This window comes from Bombina bombina, chromosome 4 (genome assembly GCF_027579735.1).
Source record: "Bombina bombina isolate aBomBom1 chromosome 4, aBomBom1.pri, whole genome shotgun sequence".
Classification (NCBI taxonomy): Eukaryota; Metazoa; Chordata; class Amphibia; order Anura; family Bombinatoridae; genus Bombina; species Bombina bombina.
Genome location: NC_069502.1, coordinates 376580836 through 376600794, shown reverse-complemented (window position 1 = coordinate 376600794; position 19959 = coordinate 376580836). Strand labels below are relative to the sequence as shown.

Genomic DNA, 19959 nt, shown 5'->3' with positions numbered 1-19959 from the left:
ATGTATGCAAAACTAAATGTTAAACAATGTTAAAGCCCTTTGCCTGACTTTTTTTCGAACACCTGAGATCTCATATCTTTAAAACTTATAACTTTTGTGTGCAATATATTTTTTTTAAATCATTTTTATTAGATAGCATTATGAGTGTAACTATACTTTCTAATGTATTTTTTATGTGTTTTGTGACACTTTTTAGTTTTGAGAAACAGTTAACCAGAGCTCTGTGAAAATATGTATTTATGCATTTATATGTGTACAGGGAGTGCAGAATTATTAGGCAAGTTGTATTTTTGAGGATTAATTTTATTATTGAACAACAACCATGTTCTCAATGAACCCAAAAAACTCATTAATATCAAACCGGATTATTTTTGAAGTAGTTTTTAGTTTGTTTTTAGTTATAGCTATTTTAGGGGGATATCTGTGTGTGCAGGTGACTATTACTGTGCATAATTATTAGGCAACTTAACAAAAAACAAATATATACCCATTTCAATTATTTATTTTTATCAGTGAAACCAATATAACATCTCAACATTCACAAATATACATTTCTGACATTCAAAAACAAAACAAAAACAAATCAGTGACCAATATAGCCACCTTTCTTTGCAAGGACACTCAAAAGCCTGCCATCCATGGATTCTGTCAGTGTTTTCATCTGTTCACCATCAACATTGCGTGCAGCAGCAACCACAGCCTCACAGACACTGTTCAGAGAGGTGTACTGTTTTCCCTCCTTGTAAATCTCACATTTGATGATGGATCACAGGTTCTCAATGGGGTTCAGATCAGGTGAACAAGGAGGCCATGTCATTAGATTTTCTTCTTTTATACCCTTTCTTGCCAGCCACGCTGTGGAGTACTTGGACGCGTGTGATGGAGCATTGTCCTGCATGAAAATCATGTTTTTCTTGAAGGATGCAGACTTCTTCCTGTACCACTGCTTGAAGAAGGTGTCTTCCAGAAACTGGCAGTAGGACTGGGAGTTGAGCTTGACTCCATCCTCAACCCGAAAAGGCCCCACAAGCTCATCTTTGATGATACCAGCCCAAACCAGTACTCCACCTCCACCTTGCTGGCGTCTGAGTCGGACTGGAGCTCTCTGCCCTTTACCAATGCAGCCACGGGCCCATCCATCTGGCCCATCAAGACTCACTCTCATTTCATCAGTCCATAAAACCTTCGAAAAATCAGTCTTGAGATATTTCTTGGCCCAGTCTTGACGTTTCAGCTTGTGTGTCTTGTTCAGTGGTGGTCGTCTTTCAGCCTTTCTTACCTTGGCCATGTCTCTGAGTATTGCACACCTTGTGCTTTTGGGCACTCCAGTGATGTTGCAGCTCTGAAATATGGCCAAACTGGTGGCAAGTGGCATCTTGGCAGCTGCACACTTGACTTTTCTCAGTTCATGGGCAGTTATTTTGCGCCTTGGTTTTTCCACACGCTTCTTGCGACCCTGTTGACTATTTTGAATGAAACGCTTGATTGTTCGATGATCACGCTTCAGAAGCTTTGCAATTTTAAGAGTGCTGCATCCCTCTGCAAGATATCTCACTATTTTTGACTTTTCTGAGCCTGTCAAGTCCTTCTTTTGACCCATTTTGCCAAAAGGAAAGGAAGTTGCCTAATAATTATGCACACCTGATATAGGGTGTTGATGTCATTAGACCACACCCCTTCTCATTACAGAGATGCACATCACCTAATATGCTTAATTGGTAGTAGGCTTTCGAGCCTATACAGCTTGGAGTAAGACAACATGCATAAAGAGGATGATGTGGTCAAAATACTAATTTGCCTAATAATTCTGCACTCCCTGTATATACGTATTAACAGACGTATATACACATATAAACACATAAATACATATATCTCTGAGGAAGCGCATGTGTGCATGCGCGAAATATGTCAGATAGTCAGAGCTGCACCTCTTGTCTATCACCTGTATGAATAAACTCTGTTGGCACTGGCTACCTGTCCAGATCTGTCGTCTTTTTTTCTGTCTATATACATATATAGACATATATACAAGTGCATTGGAGCCCTTTGCAGTTAAGTAGCTGAAAACATGTAAAATCATATGTATGCAATATTAATATTTAATCAAGTGTTTAACTATGTATTTACTGTAAATATTTCACATTCCAACGTTCTTTACGCACTCCATTGAAGTATATGGGAGAATAAGTTAACACAGTCGCAATATTCTACGTTCTGCTTTTTACATGTGTTGGGTTAAAGCACGACCTTTCAACTACAATGCAATCTGGAGTGATAAATAGTGCTCCATATGTAATCTAGCCTAAAAGCGGGCATATTTCAGTGTGATATCTATATTTATGACAGTGACCTTATTCTGTCAATGCTATCACAGATTGGTGCTTTTAGAACACCACATTTCAAATTAATGATTATTTTTAGATTTTTCTTGTATTATATACTATTTATAGTACTTTAGATCATCATTACCCATTTCCTATATTTGCAGTGAGAGCTTATTTTGACTGAAAATGATGTTGTAATAGCATCAAATATGGATACATTTTGGCAGACCAATTCTCACTAGTTTCTTGTACATTGGATGTGTAAACATAGCTACATTGTGTCAACAGCAAAAACCATTAACAAATATTACCCTTTAATTTACCAACTGCTTCTTGTATTTATCTAGAAGTACTTGTATTTATTGAATTGCAAATACATAGAGAAGCCCTCAGTTGTGTCATACTCAGTCCCCTGTTTTGCCATATAATCCAAATATGTCCATGTAAACTGCACTTTATTAACTCTAAATAAATATTTGAAAACAAGTTAGAAAGACAAAATTGGCATGAGGTCCATTTTTCCAGCTGTCACATTTGCGTTTGCAAAGCTTTGTGATATCATTGCCAAACAGAGGTCCCATTACACTGCTTCAAATTAAACTCTTTTTGAATGAAAGGCCAGAACATAATTTATGGAATTGAACTAAAAACTTGTACAACAGCACTGCGGCTTAGACAATAAATTATAATTATTTGGCATATTTTGTTTTATCCGTTAAAGGGCCAATAACTAATAAGGCTTAATAGGGCTGACCCTAGGGTTTCATGCACTGTAAGACTGCACTGATGCCCTAAGGTGGGATTAAGAAGTTGCCCTGCACTAGTGCCTGGAGTAACTGCAACACACATGGGGTTCAAAGGCTTTATTTGGGGAGACACATGGACCCCATACAGCCCACATTCACCTCCCTACATGATGCCCCTGCATGGACCAGCATTTGATGCACACAAACCCTTGGCACTCACACTCAAAGGTCAGTGTCTTCTTGCTACTGCTGCTACGGATGTTGTCTGTGCCCAAGTCACACTGACACAGATGTTGGGACCTAGTTGCGTACAGCAACTAATCTCAGCATCAGGGTGGTAAACAGAGGCAGGGATGGAGGAAGAAAAGGGGGAGGAGTGGATTATAGGAGGAGAAGTCACATAAAAAGTAAGTCTGAAGCTGCTTCTGTCCCCTCTGTGCTCCCTGAGGTTCCTGAATGTAAGTAGTCCATAGCCTATTGGCATCCCCAGCATTCAGGCCAGGTCCATAGTTTAATGTTGTGGCCAGAGATTTGCACAACCAGCAAAAATTGCCCTTTCCATTCAGTTTTTGTTTGGCTGGGAGCCTTAAAGGAACAATTTAGTGCAAAAATGACATGCTCTAATTTATCAATGTTTGGCGGACATGATACGCTGTAGCATATCATGTCCGCCAGACATTGCTGAATGCCGACAGTGAACTGCTTGCCGCTAGCAGGTGGTGTCAATCAGCCCGATTGTATAGGATTGTTAGGTTGTAAGTCCTTTCCTATGATATCTTGTTTCCAATCTTTTTACATTTTTACTCCTTCTGTTAACATAATATTTGGGTGCAAAACAAAAAGCCAAAAACTACCAGATGGTGTTTTTTTTCCCCAGCAACTGTTTAACGGCTATCAGCCAGATGAAAATTAATAAAACCAACAATATAAAGACAGAGTTTTTTGTTTTAAAATAACATCTGACCTTAAAAAATAATAAATAACAAGCAAAAGAGCTAATATTTTTTCACCATATATATCTTTATTTTATCAATGGTGCATCGACATATAAAAATTAAAACAGAATTGCTAATTATACCTTCATAAGTACAATATATTTAATAACCTTAGTTATGTTTAATGATCAGATTTGTGTGCTTGGTTAAATAAACAATAGTTTGAGGTTTTAATACTATACAACATAAAAGTAATGGGTGCTTTTTGACTAATTGTTGGTCACTTGAAAAAGCAATGGAGGGTGACTTTATGCCTTGCAATTTTCTATCCACACAACTCTCTAAATAGCTGCAAAGGATCATTTATCTATAGTCAAGTGATAAAAATGAGCCTGAGCTGAACATTACAAGTTGAACCTAACCAAATAAGAGATTTTGCAAGCGTTAGCAATTATAGCTACTTTAACATGGTAACAGAAACAGAAGGGACCGGCAACCCATCAATACAGAAATATTAAGAGCTGTCGTTTCCACAGCAGCTGTTGCAATGACAAGTTAAAATGCAATAGGACAATATGTATGTGATTTAAGGAACAATACGTTCACTACTTCTAATTGCTCTCAGGATTTGAATTGGTAAAGCCATAAGACGTTCAACAAAAGGCTCTGTGCAGGTAGGACTATAAAACTTAATTATTTCTTACAAAGCAAGCCATTCTATTTAGAATTAAAGAAAGCTACGAGCAATAAAGATGATGCCATTATCAATTAGTCTTCTGCACACATAATTAGACTTGCAGAGATAAAGAAGCCTGTAAATTTAATGACGGATCCCATATTTTTGCCTCAGTTTAATACTCTGTGCAAATTACATTGGAAGACCTTGTGCTACTTAGAACCACTTAGACTGCACAAATGACACCATTTAGATACATATAGCTAGCACCTAACATGAAATCTAAAAATAATTCTAACAAAATATTCAGTTAGTTAAAGGGACACTGTACCCAAAATTTTTCTTTTGTGATTCAGATAGAGCATGCAATTTGAAGCAACTTTCTAATGTACTCCTATTATCAAATGTTCTTCATTCTCTTGGTATGTTTATTTGAAAAACAAGAATTTAAGTTTAGATGCCGGCCCATTTTTGGTGAACAACCTGGGTTGTCCTTGCTGATTGGGCAGCACCAATAAACAATTGCTGTCCATGGTTCTGAACCACAAATTTGCTGGCTCCTCAGCTTAGATGCCTTCTTTTTCAAATAAAGATATCAAGAGAACGAAGAAAAATTGATAATAGAAGTAAATTAGAAAGTTGCTTAAAATTGCAGGCTCTATCTGAATCACAAAAGAAAAAATTTGGGTACAGTGTCCCTTTAAGGCTAAGAATGTGCAGTGACCCAAAAATGTTAGAAACACGTATAAATTAGCAAGAAGGTTTTTGTTTTTACATATCTAAGGCAAATGGTTTGTACATTGCAATCTTGAGGTCAAAATTCAATTTAGTAATTGTGTAGATTAATTTTCAGCTGGTATTGATTAGCAGTAACTATTGGCTACTTCCAAATGTTTGTTAATCAGTAGCTAAGGACAAAATGCTAAGGGTAGGTATTTAATTTGAACATCCAAGAGAAAGGAAATACTATACATCCGGAGTGTTTATCTAGCAGTGCTGACTCCCTTGATTGTCCGGCAAAGTCCACCAAGAATGTCCTACATGTGTAGACCAAGAAAGCATGATACACATACAGGCTAGTAGCATTTGTGAGTAAGGTGGAAGTCTTTCTTATATTGGTCTATACCTATAAAAGATTTAAACAGTTGAAAAGGGAGGGAGGATCTGAAAGATTGTGGCAGAAAATTCCACTGGGGAAACACAAGAGACGATCTAAAGGAGGCAGAGAAAGGTGGTGGTTATGGGAACTGTCTGTCATAGGTTAGAGGCAGAATAAAGGCAAGGTTTATAGTTTTGAAGTCAAATTTAAAAAAAAACCTGGTGATTTGTAACAAACAGAGTTTCAATCAGTATGGAATTATTATTTTTTTTAAGAGTTTGCTTCCTGCACTGATAGCGTTCCTTATGAGTTCTTTATCAGCCATGTCTTTAGGAACTCTAAGGCTATGCTTCCTTTTGAATTTAAAGGGACAGTAAAGATATTGAGATTTTTATATAAGATATTTAGTTGTGTGTAATTAAATAACTTTGCAATAAACGTTCATTGTTTATTTTGCCCACCTTTCATGTCATTTAGCTCTGAAAATTGTAATTGTTTTTTATCAGATAACAGCTGCAAAACAATACAGTTTATACTAACATATTGACTGTCGCTGACATTATCAGCTGTAGCCTGGATTGTCTCCTCCAAATAAGGCAAGTAGTAGATGTGGAAAAAATATTACAACAAACAAGATATTAATTTGTTTTTAAAATATTAAGATTTGGCTCATATGTTATTCTATAGCAAGCAACATAAATGCCCTGTGTAGTGTCCCTTTAAGTGTTCAATATCACTTAGAACTAGAAATAGTATTCTGGTAACTGCCCAGGTTACTTTTGTTTTCACTATGTCTTACAATTTTTTGTTCCACACCAGGCCCGGACTGGCCATAGGGCAAACATAATCATTCAGGCCCGGCTGGACTAAATTTGGGATCGGATCATCAATCTGAGAGAGCAGAGGTCAGAGCCAGAGGACCGTTTTTACTAGGAGGCCGGCCCATTGTTATTTCTCCGCTGCCATTTTGGGGAGGACTCGAGCATGTCATTCATGCGCCAGCGCACACAATTTCCTCTTGGTGCCGGGCGGGAAAAGAACTACAGGCTGAGGCTCAGGTCAGGCAGGCGGCAGCTGCAGCAGAAGCAGAGAGACACACACTCACAGTCACAGCACTGAACACTGCGACAGAACAACAGGTAAGGTAGGTTGCGTTTTTGTTAAACAAATATTGCTGGGCTGGCAAGCCTGGCAATGATCATTGATCTTATCTATGTTTGTTAAATTAGGCTAGCAAGACTACACAGCAGCAGCGTGACTACAGGCGTTCGCAGGGGCTGCCTGACATTTTGGGGGGCTGCTGTGAGTTACAGTCACTATAGACACAAAATCTGGAGTAGAGCCTGGTAAGAATCACTTTCACATATAAGGGGAGAGCAGGCTTTAATATGCACTATGCTTTTAATGTAGGTATTGCATTTTGCTTCTTTATTGACTTGGGGAATGCCCCCTTTCCCCCCACACCCCTACCACCTGTTATCTTTTGTGTGTTGCCTTTATTTATTATTTCTGTTTTGTGAGGTGAAGCGGCTGAACACTCCCAGATCCATATGCAGCTCACTAATGAGCTTTTCAAGCTGTGTCTCCTAGTTCTACATATAATAAGGGGAAAGAGAGTTCTGTAGGTGCTATGTTGGCTGTGATGAAAAGGGTTAACTAGAGGTGCTGTGTTTAAAGGTTTCACTTGAGAGTTATCCTTGTGGTGCTATGTATAAAAGAAAGTCCTAGAGGTGATATATAATAAAAGGATGTCCTTCAGATGCTGTGTGTATGTGTATATATATATATACACACACTTATTTTGTATCATTATAACTTACTGTCTATATTAAAAAAAATACCTGACTATATTCTATTTTTAAACAGTCATATTATTATTTAGTTGTTATACCTCTGCCACTAGGTTGTACTTGCCCACCCAGACCAAACTTTTCTAGTCCGCCTATATATATATATATATATATATATATATATATATATATATATATATATATATATATATATATATATATATATATATATATATACTGTGTATATATATATATATATGTGTGTGTGTGTGAATGCTTTGTAGTGTGTCTGCATGTACTGTATGTGAATGCTGTGTAGTGTGTTGTGTGCCTGCATGTATGTGAATGCTGTGTGTGTTGTGTGCCTGCATGTATGTGAATGCTGTGTGTGTGTTGTGTGCCTGCATGTAGGTGAATGCTGTGTGTTTTGTATGCCTGCATGTATGTGAATGCTGTGTAGTGTGTGTTGTGTGCGTGCATGTATGTGAATGCTGTGTAGTGTGTGTGTTGTGCATCTGTATGTATGTGAATGCTGTGTGTGTTGTGCGTCTGCATGTATGTAAATACTGTTTTCTATTGTGTGACTGTGTTGCGTGCCTGCATGTATGTGAATGCTGTGTAGTGTGTGTGTGTTGCGTGCCTGCATGTATGTGAATGCTGTGTAGTGTGTGTGTGTTGTGTGCCTGCATGTATGTAAATGATGTGTACTGTCTGAATGTTGTGTGGCTGCATGTATGTGAATGCTGTGTAGCGTGTGTGTTGTGTATGTTGTGTGCCTGCATGTATGTGCATAAGAAATAGTGAGCAGGGGGGGAGGGGTAGTGGGCCTTTTCGCCCAGAAATGCCCGGGCCTTTTTTTGGTCCCAGTCCGGCCCTGTTCCACACAAGAATCTACCAGTTCTTTCTTAGTAAGTATTTTGTGTTAGGCATCAAACATAAATCAAAAATGAATTATGCACTTGCGAATACATTGGTTGTTGCATCAAATGATAGAACTAATGTTCCAAAAGAAATTTGATTTATTATTCAAATGTATCTATAGAATGAATGTTAAAATTTGAACATCTGTGAGAACCAACATTTGAATTCAATATTTGAATGTAACATTTAATGTCCAAATATTACTTTCATTGAAGGGAAACCTAATATCTGTCTGGAAAACAAATTTCAAAATGTTTGGAAAATGTTCAACATCATTTTAGATGGCAGCTAAGGTTTGTTAATTTTAATGAATGTGCCAAAACAACATTCATATCTATTTAGAATGTAAAAAGCGGGAAAAGTATAAAAATATTTATTGCAGTATAATTTGATCTGTGAGTGATGGCACCATTTACAGCTACCTTTTCACTAAATCCAGCCCTGTTTTCTCCACTGATTTTATATGTATTTCTTTTCTATCACTATCTAAATTCTGATCTAACTAAGAAGATATTTAAACATTGTAAGTATTTAAACATAATTATAGATCATAAACTCTTTTTTGCTTATACTTTAGAAAAAAAAGAAAGAAACACTATTGTTCACAAAACCCTGTCAGATTTGCAATTTCAAATGCTCACCTGCTAAATACCAGTAGTTCAGCAGGTAGCAAGTATAGTGCAGCCAACCCATAAGATTTTTAAATTGGCTGTATTGCTCGTGCTGAGGGCTGGGGTCAGAATATATAGTGCTACTTTGAGGAGAAAGAAAGTTAAAAACATTTAAAGGGGGTTTCTTTTTTCTTCATATTATGTATTAGATATAAAGGAGATCTAAAGAAAAAATATTAGCAATCAGCAAGATTACGAGTTTTGAGCGCTATAGGGAAATTAACGTTAATTCACCTCCCTATTGTGCTGCTATTATAAGTTTGTAAAAAGTAGGCTTGTGCAGGCGATATGGTGGCGTTGAGCTCCATACCGCACCGAAATACAAGCCCTGCTTTGACGTGCTCGTGCATGATTTCCCCATAGACATCAATGGGGAGAGCCGTCAAAAAAGAAGCCTAACACCTGTGAAACAAAAGCTCCGTAACGCAGCCTCATTGATGTCTATGGGGAAAGAAAAAGTTATGTTTAAACCTAACACCCTAACATAAAAACCACATCTAAACACCCCTAATCTGCTGCCCCTAACATCGCCGCCACCTACATTACAGTTATTAACCCCTAATCTGCTGCCCCTAACATCACCGCCACGTACATAAATTATTAACCTCTAATCTGCCAAACCTAACATCACAGCCACCTACATTACAGTTATTAACCCTAATCTGCCTCCCCTAACATCGCTGCCAACTTCCTACACTTATTAACCCCTAATCTGCTGCCCCCAATGTCGCTGCCACTATACTAAAGTTATTAACCCCTAAATCCCTAAACCTCTGGCCTCCCACATGACTAAAACTACATAAATATATTAACCCCTAAACCTAACCCTAATGTAACCTTAAGCATAAGTCTAACCCTAACACTCCCTAACTTAAATATAATTAAAATAAAGCTAAATAAACCTTACAATTATTACCTAAATAATACCTATTTAAAACTAAATACAAACTTACCTTTTAAAAAAACCCTAAGCTAGCTACAAAATAACTAAAAGTTATATTTTTTTAAATATATTTTTTTATTGAGGTTTTACAGAACAAACACATAACAGTAATCAATCGCCTGTTAACAACATAGATACAAAATACAATTAAAATTGAGTAGGTTATTCCAAAAATTGTAACATATACAAAAGTAGGCTAATGAAACCTCGATTTTATAATAGGTAGCGTATATGACTGACAAGTTAGAAACCGACTCTCAGGCCATACGGCCTCTGAAACTAGAAGAAAACTGGTGGACAGATAAATATCTTTTTTATGAGTTAGATGTGAGGGGGGGTATATTCAGCGGGTAAGCACCGCTAGTCAAATATGGGGGGAGTGTGCAAGGGCGGAGCCAGATAAAAAAGCAACATAAAGAATGTGATGGGACCTCTAAGAAAGTTTCCGAAGAGTTAGGGGTAGATCCAAAGGTCAACACAGAACATATGTTATTTGGCATCTAGGAGTACCAGTGTACATAAAAGAATTTAAGTATTAGGGGAAGTCCGGAATACAAGTTAATATTGTACATATGGGGTGAATAATCTATTGAAAGATTATAGAAGCAGCTTATACTGACTACCAAGCTTAGAGGGTGTAGGAAGGTATGTTAAAAAGACTGGTTTGAAATTAAAGAAACATGTCTTGAGGATTGGGCTAAAGATAACTGTTATAGTGTAGATTAGAGTAAGATGTCGATGCTAACTAGCATCTATGCCATACAAAATAAAATTATTGCGAAGTATAATATCTACAGAAATAGCCATACCAATAATATACGACGCTAGCAATCATAACAATAATAGAGTGCAGAGGATACTCAAACCTGGTCCTTAAGAGAGTTAAATGTATTAGGCTTCAGAATATTTCCATCAATCTGGTACCTTTATATTAAAATACATTATAGGTTTGTTATATTTACCTGGAATTATCCTAATACAAAATAGGTCTTATTGTAATAGAAAGGTGGGACACAAGTTGGGCGTTTCGGTATATCTGGTATAGGACATCATTAAATATCTGTATGTGTATATATAATTAAACTCACCAACAACTCTAGGCTGCCTAGTTTTTTGAATGCCAAGAATTAAACAGTCACCTTCCATACAGTATCATATTCATTTGGTATAAATATAATATGTTAACACTATACAAAGAATAAAGAATACCCCACTGTGTTGAGACAGTAAATCCATAAGGAAATTGTGCATTTCTTTACATACCCACTTAGCAAAAACCTATAACTTTAGACATAAAGTATATAATCAAGATTTAGATGGACTTAGAAGAAGTAGAAAATAACTAAACAGTAGTATAATATGACGGCTATAATCTAACTATGGTAGTGTAAAGCAACATGTAGTATGATAGATTGTACATCAGTAGCATACATGACCAGTTTTTCCGGAAATTTACAAGTGCATGAAATAATGGACAGTGGTGTCTAATAAACATTGAGGTCCAATGACTACAAAACAAACCATTATTGAACTGCAGCATATAGTATATAGAAAGAGGGAATGAGAAGAGAGATCAGGTCCCATTACTAATAGGAGGATGTGTGTATTATAAGTTGCACTGAATGCTGCGTGTCTTACTAAATGTTATTAGTATAGAGTAAACCTACCTAGTTTAGGAGCCCCAGTTTGCTGGTTACTAGCAATAAGATTACAGCCTATATGTATTATTCAGTATCATCTCAGATATACATAAGTTAATATATAACAACGCAGTGTTAAAGGAGCTGACATTATACTAATGTACAATAGCTAGTTAATATAATACAGCATATATACCAACTGAGGCTATAGTATATTAGAATGCACCATTGACGTGTTGAGCTCTAAAACAGTATGTTAGTGATACAGTAACAATCACATAAAATCAATACTGTTTAATGTGGCATTTTGCTATATATAAGACCTTTTATGTAACTAGTTAATATAGCAGTATAAACAGTTTAGTGCTAGCACCAATGCTACTGGACATTTATGGGTAATAGCGCCATCCTGAACAATGACATACATACAGATAATGCATGTAATTGCAGTGCAATGAAAAGTTCCACTGTAGAAACATACATTTAAAACTAGCATATAAATGGTTTCAGCAAGTACTTTAATAAGTAGGTGCCATATTAAAGTATATATCAAAATATGAAGACTCACAGGGGTTTTTGGAACATTTCAAACACCTAAGCCAATGTGTAAGACACATAAAAGAAAAAAAAAAAAGAATAAAATAGAATAACGCCAAATTGGTTAAACAATAAAATAGTATAGCGTTACAGTGGATCCAGTTACTCATCAAAAGTTCAGCCTATACCCAGCTTCAGCTGATATCTGTCCCGAAGAACATAAAGGAGCTCTCTCAGTGACCAGGGCTCTGCAGATATAATGCCCGGTCTATAGCCGTCCATGTCCACTGGCCCGAGACACAAGGTCTCCTCAGCTAAACAAATGTAATCAGGACTCTGCACCACAACATCGCAAGCAGGACTCGAAAAAAGAAGAACTTCAGGCATCCAAGCTCCACTCCGTGAAAGCGGCCAAAGTGTAAGTCCTGGGTCCTCTCCGCTCCAATCGATCCACTCTCCGCTGTCAAGGAACGAGTGGTGCGTCTCCACTACTGTGAGGTAGGGTCTAGGCCTAGATAGCTGATGGAGCTCCAAATGCTGTGGGGCCTGACTTGGTGATATCGCACCGCTCGCTGCAGGAACTGTACAGTCCAAAAGGAGTGGGTCACAGTGAGTCTGCGATGGGACACCGCAGCTATTCATGGTAAGTATCGAGGGGTTTTGTGGTTGTTGCGGCGTCATCAGCAGGCATTTCAGAGGCAATTCCATCTGCGTATCTCCAAGCTCACTGCTAGTTGGTGGGTTGCAGGTCTTTCCCTTCAATGTTGACTGTAAGGAATCTGATAGATCCGAAAAGAAGTTAGCCATCTGCCAGGCCAAAATCCTTTAGCATGGCGAGTATTTGCTCGCGATCTTCTTCCATTTTGAGAGCAGTTTGAGGTTTAGGTTTCATCCCAATAGGCTTTGAACCAATAGTAGTGGTGGAAGGGCTACTGATTTTACCATTCTCAGTGCGATGAATCTCTACTGGGGATGTTATTAAACATTGAGTTAGCTGCATCATTGCTCACAGATCAAGATTCCTTTAGGTATAGACCAGTTAGCAATAGTCCACATATAAAATTAGTTAGGGTTTGTACTGAAAAGAAGCAGATTTTGGATCAAGGCCTAGGAGCTCAAAAATTATGCGTCTGCCTGCCTCGGCTGTTGGCTCCGCCCCCCCCCCCCCAACTAATATTTATATTGTAGCTATCTTAGGTTTTAATTTTATTTCACTTGTAAGTTTGTATTTATTTTAACTAGGTAGATTAGTTAGTAAATAGGTATTAACTATTTACTAACTACCTAGTTAAAATAAATACAAATTTACCTGTAATAAAACCTGACCTGCCTTACAATAAAACCTAACATTACAATCAAATCAAATAAATTAAATTAATCAAATACAATTATCTAAATAAAAAAAAAAATACACTAAATTACACAAAATAAAAAACGAAATTATAAAAAAAAAAACAGCTAGCTTAGTTTTTTTCATAGGTAAGTTTGTATTTAGTTTTAAATAGGAATTATTTAGGTAATAATTGTAAGGTTTATTTAGCTTTATTTTAATTATATTTAAGTTAGGGGGTGTTAGGGTTAGGCTTATGCTTAGGGTTACGTTAGGGTTAGGGGTTATTATAGTTATGTAGTGATGTGGGAGGCCAGAGGTTTAGAAGTTAATAGTTTAATTTAGTATATTTCGTTGTGAGGGCTTGCGTTTTAGTGGTTAATAGGTTTATTATAGTGGCGGTGTGGGCGGACGGCAGATTAGGGGTTAATAATATTTAAGATGTGTTTGAAATGTGGGAGGGTGGTGGTTTAGGGGTTAATAGGTTTATTATAGTGGCGACGATGTCGGGGAGTGGTGGAAGAGGGATTAATACATTTTAATAGTGGCGGCGATGTCCGGAGCAGCAGATTAGGGGTTAATAATTTTATTTTAGTATTTGTGATGCGGGAGGGCCTCGTTTTAGGGGTTAATAGGTAGTTTATGGGTGTTAGCATACTTTTTAACACTTTAGTTATGACTTTTATGCTACAGCTTTGTAACGTAAAACTCATAACTACTGACGTTCGATGGCGGTACGAATCTTGTGGTTAAAGAGTGTACCCTCACTTTTTGGCCTCCCAGGCAAACTCGTAATACCGCCGTTATCGAAGTCCTATTGAAAAAGGACTTTTTTTAAAAGTGCGGTACTGACGTTGTGTGACGGCCAAAAAGGTGTGCGGTATACCTATACCTACAAGACTTGTAATAGCAGCGGTAGGGAAAAAGCAGCGTTATGAAGCATAATGCTGCTTTTTCACTCATAACGTCATACTCGTAATCTAGCTGATTATTAGTTGTACAACTGGCAGAAAAATATAGCTAACGACATTTTTTTTCTTGTCGATTATGGTAAATTGTGGTCAATAAACAAAGGGCTGACAAGGCACAAAATGTGTGTGATGTGTCTTGTGGTGTGTACTTGAGCATATTATGGGCCAGATTACGAGGGGTTTATCACGGGTGTTTACGCTCGTTGGGTTTACCACTAGCATTATGAGTTGAAAGCAAACGCGATCACTTGAGCGCAATTGCAATTTACGCTGGAATGATTACCGCTTCCTCAGTGCTCTAGTAAACCTTTTCGCAAAACAAAAAAGTGTCACACATCTAGCAAAGTAGTGAATACAATCTATGGAATTATGTAGCAATTGGATAGTCTTTCTGTCCACTGAGGACCCCTCTTTTCAGAATTAGAAAGATATATTTTTTATAATAATAATGACTTAAAGTGATGGTAAATTCCTAGCATTTTTTAAATGCTATGATTTACCAGTGCAACAAATAAAGGGGAATTTCAGTCATGAAGCGTAAAATACTTGCTGAAAGTTCCTTTATTTGTCTGCAGTGTATGCCGCGCTGAGCCCCTCAGGTAACCCACATCAGAACACTTTTTTTCAGTGAGGTGATCTTAGCCAATAGCATGCTAGCTATCCGGCATAATGCCAGCTGGGCTGCATGGCTATTGGCTAAGAGGTGGAAACGTCACCTCATTGAAAAAAATAACGTTCTGCTGCAGGCGGCCTGAGGTGCTCAGCACAGCATACGCTACAGGTAAATAAAGGAACTGTCAGCATGAAGTATTTTATACTTCATGGCTGAAAGCCCCTTTATTTGTTGCACTGGTAAATCCTAGAGTTTCAAACACGCTAGGATTTCCTATCACTTTAATAAAAAAACAACACATTTATAAAATATTATATAATAGTATGTATGTACTACATGATAAATATCCACATTAAGAATCACAGCATTTCAAACTGTTTACATGTTAACAAATGTAAGTTTATTGAAGAGGCGTGTTATTTTTAAAATCTGTATTTGCTCTTCTATAGGATCATAAGTCAACATTTTTATCTACTTACTAAGAAATTACTTTCTTTTTTTTTTTGCATTTGACATTTTTCCATTTCTGAGATTACAGTGGTAGTCATAGGGGAGTGGTGGTTTAGCTAATCTAATCTCCTCAGAAGTAGATTAATTAATTTTTACATGCCATGAGATAAGGTCATGATGCGATATTCAAAGGCTTAAGATAACTTGGGATGTAGGAGAATTTGCTTGATATACAATAGGACAGAAAAAAGGAGAAAGGAATATTTCCTTCTCATTAGTTTTTTTCCCCCTTAAATACCCAGACAGCTCACAATGCTCATTAGCCAAATGGATTGCTGCCTTTCTTTGAGCAATTGCACAAACCTCACTAGACTCCAACAGCTAATTATATAAAAATTTAGATTGGCTCTTCAATAAAGAGAATCATTTTTGATGCCATCTTTTATTTAATATTTAATGTCATTGCTTAATCACAAAATGATTAGCAGTACAGTAGATATAACCTCTGTTTTTACTTTGGCATGCTATGTTAAACAAATTATGTAAATTCTGACAGATTACCAACAAAGGGAAGTAATGTAAATATATTATAAGGTCACATTTAAGAATCTGGTCACAGAAAAAAAATACATTACAAACATAGAAACTGGAAACAAAATATGTAGGATTGTTTTCTGTATGGATACGTTTTGCTATGTGTTCCAAGAAATTAAAGGGGTAGTGAAGTAAAAATGAATCTTAATTTAACTAGATAGAGTATGAAATTTTAAACAACTTTCCAATTTACAAATATCACCAATTTAGTTCTGTTGGTATTCTCTGTTAAAGTAGAGTGACCATATTGCCGCTTTAAAAAGGGACACATATGAAAAATACATATGTCAGGGTTGTTTCCAGGGCTGTTAAAAGAAATGTTTTGTATAAGAACCCTGACATATGTATTTTTCATATGTGTCCCTTTTTAAAGCGGCAACATGGTCACACTATTTTAAAGAGCAGTCCTAGGTGGGCCCAGGAGTGTGCACGTGTCTTTAACCATTTGGATGCACCATTGTTTATAGTAGTCTCATAATGTATAGCAGAGCAGTCAGTGTGACCATTTAATGCCCGTGACAACCAGGGATACTGCCAAGTCCCTATATATCAAAATGTCACTGTAAATGATCCACGGCACCTTAGTTAAAAAGCTTCACTTTATTTCAGACAAATAAAATACAAGCTGTGATGTTTCGGGTGATAATTAAGGGTAAAACGTCACAGCTTGGTTTTTATCTGTCTGAAATAAAGTGAAGTTTTTTAACTAAAGTGTACATTATACACTTATACATTATATTATACAATGTTGCAAATACTGCTGTCATAGACAGCTAAAGACACGTGCATGTACTAAAGACACATGCATGCTCATAATCATGAATATTTAATTTTGGCTTTATTGTCCCTTTAAAGAAAGCTGAAATTTCAAAATTGCTTTACCTTCAGAGGTGGACTGGGCCAGGGCCCAGGGCTGCTTTACCTAATGCAATCAGGACTGGCACAGATACAGATAGAGAAGGTGCAAAGCTTGGCAAACAGCTCATAATTTTGAATGTTTTTTTTTTTTTTTTTTTCTCTATCAAGCCCCAGCTGCAGCAGGGCCAATTGTTACTGTATTCACTCTTTCTATATATATCTATATTATAAAATCAAAACATTTCAAAGGGGTTGCTGTGCCTTAAGCCCTTATATTGTACTTGTCCCCTGGGCCAAAAGTTGTCAGTTCTCCTCTCTTTGCCTTCATTTTGAAGCCTTATATATATGGAATCTGCAGCAAGTCTAAAAGAGATTTGGCTGTCTAAAATTACTCTAAAAAAGAGGTATTTAGGGCTGGAGGACCAAAAATAGGCCTTTCTGGGGATTTGCGCTCGTCGGGCTAACCGCTGGTATTACCAGCTGAAAGTAAACGTGATCACTTAAAGGGACATTAAACCCAAAAAATTTATTTCATGATTCAGGTAGAGAATACAATTTTAAACAACATTCCAATTTACTTCTATTATCTAATTTGCTTTATTCTTTAAATATACTTTGATGAAGAAATAGCAATGCATCTGGGTGAGCCAATCACATGAGGCATTTATGTGGAGTCACCAGTCAGCAGCTACCGAGCCTATCAAATATGCTTTCTAGCAAATGATATCAAGAAAATGAAACAAATTAGACAATAGATGTAAAATAGAATTTTTTTCAAATTGCATACTCTTTCTAAATCAGGAAAGAATCGCATTTTACGATCGAATTATAATAATAACACCTACTAATAAAAATTATTTAAAAAAAATATTGCACACAAATTTATAAAGGTTAAAAAATCTCTGGTGTTTAAAAAAAAAAAAAAAGATGGATATGTATGTATAAATATATGTCTATATATGTGTTCATATATTCACAGACATTTATACACATATAAACACATAAGTACATATGTACACTCATATATATACAGTATATATATATATATGTGTGTGTGTGTGTGCATTGGAGCACTTTGCAGTTAAGTAAATGAAAGCATGTAAAATCATATTTATGCAATATTCATTTTCAATCAAGGTTTTAACTAAGTATTTACTGTAAATATTTCACATTCTAATGTTCTGTACATAGCGGAATATGTTCTAAATAGTCACACACACACACACACACACACACACATATATATATATATATATATATATATATATATATATATATATATATATATATATATATATATATATATATATATATATATATATATATATATATATATATATATATATATATATATAAAAACACAGTCTCAGTATGAATCCGCCCCCCTACGGTCAAGTACCTGGTTAGTCCGTGTAGCTGAAAAACAAAAGTCAAGATTACTGACGTTTCAGGGTATTGTTTCCCCTTCTTCACAAACATAAAGTGGTACCTCCCCATTCCTGTGAAGAAAAAAAAAACGCCAAACAAACATCATATCCGGTATTATAAAATTAACATTGTGGCACTGGAAGTATATATCAAGTACTTCCGGGTGATGTGCAATATAACAAAATAAAATAAAATAAACTATGGGGCATTATCACCCATCCATAATATATACTTGAATTACACTCTTTAAGTATATTAGGAACAATCTCCAATTATGTGTATCATTCCACCTCCTACCTGCTAAATCATACAGCCATAACCTATGACCGCTGTGTGCTTCAAGGTACTTCAGAAAAGGTGTCCACCGGATATTGCATCAGTTACGGTTTCAAGTGTACCATAACTCAACAGTGATTACGCAATGTCCGGGTGAGAACTTAAACCATAAAGGCGCAACTTTCTGTAATGTATTACACCCTTACCACAAATATTTTAAACAAACACATGTTAAGTGAAAAACCTTATATATTAACCAGAATGGTGTGGCGGACATTGGACCAAATACTATAGGTGACTAATATGGTACAGTGCTAAATGGTGAGTTAAAAGTGCAAACACACAGAGTCATAAACTGAACAACATGTAGAACAAATACAAATAGATTAGAAGGAACTTATCAAGTGGATTGACAACTATCACAGTATTTAACTCATAGTTACACTAGAAATGCGGATTGCTAAGAGGCTCATTCCCATAATATCACTTATTGCATGTTTCCACAATACAAGACTATATATAACGTAACAATATGGTGCAGCAATTATATCTCTTCTCAGTCCCTTGGTTATAACTGGAGTATGATGTGTGTTATTGGGGGGAGGAGGAAAGCTATTTATCCTGGCACATGTAGCCACCTCTGACAGTGATCAAAGGCATTCATCCAGTCAATAGACTGAAGGTAGCCCCAATGATGTCCCCATCCACAACCACGCTTACTCCATCCCATTATATACAACATCCACAGTGCTCCTTATGTTAAAGAGCCAAAATCGGGGCATAGAGTTTAGTCCCTTTGGGTGTATGGTGTCCAGCCTGAACATCCACTCTGTCTCTCTTTTTAGAAGCAGTTTGTTTCTGTAGCCGCATTGTGCTGGCTTGGGAATATGATCAATCAGGATCACCCTGACTGAAGATACAGGATGTTTAGCCTCCATCCAGTGGCGCGCGACTGGCTGCTCTGATGCTTGCCTTATGGCCATCCGATAGTTTGCCATCCATTCTCGAATAGTCCACTGGGTCTTTCCTATGTAATGCATGCCACATGGGCATATTAACATATACACTACATGGGTGGTAGTGCACATCATTGAGTGATTGATGGTGTATTTTTGACCACCATGGGAATGGTTGAATTTCTTGGTGGCAATCATCCT

General features: G+C 36.6%; 1 protein-coding gene across 8 annotated transcripts in view; it reads right to left on the bottom strand.

Annotated features, from left to right (window-relative positions):
* Window positions 1–19959, bottom strand: part of NLGN1 (neuroligin 1) — a 679524-nt gene that overhangs the window by 534373 nt on the left and 125192 nt on the right. The window contains exon 3 of one of the 8 annotated variants that reach the window (XM_053710151.1): window positions 13011–13032. The exons of the other annotated variants lie outside the window; for them this stretch is intronic. Within the exon in view, the coding sequence (XP_053566126.1) occupies window positions 13011–13032 (22 nt within the window). The remainder of the gene's footprint in view (window positions 1–13010; window positions 13033–19959) is intronic. 8 annotated transcript variants of the gene reach the window in all.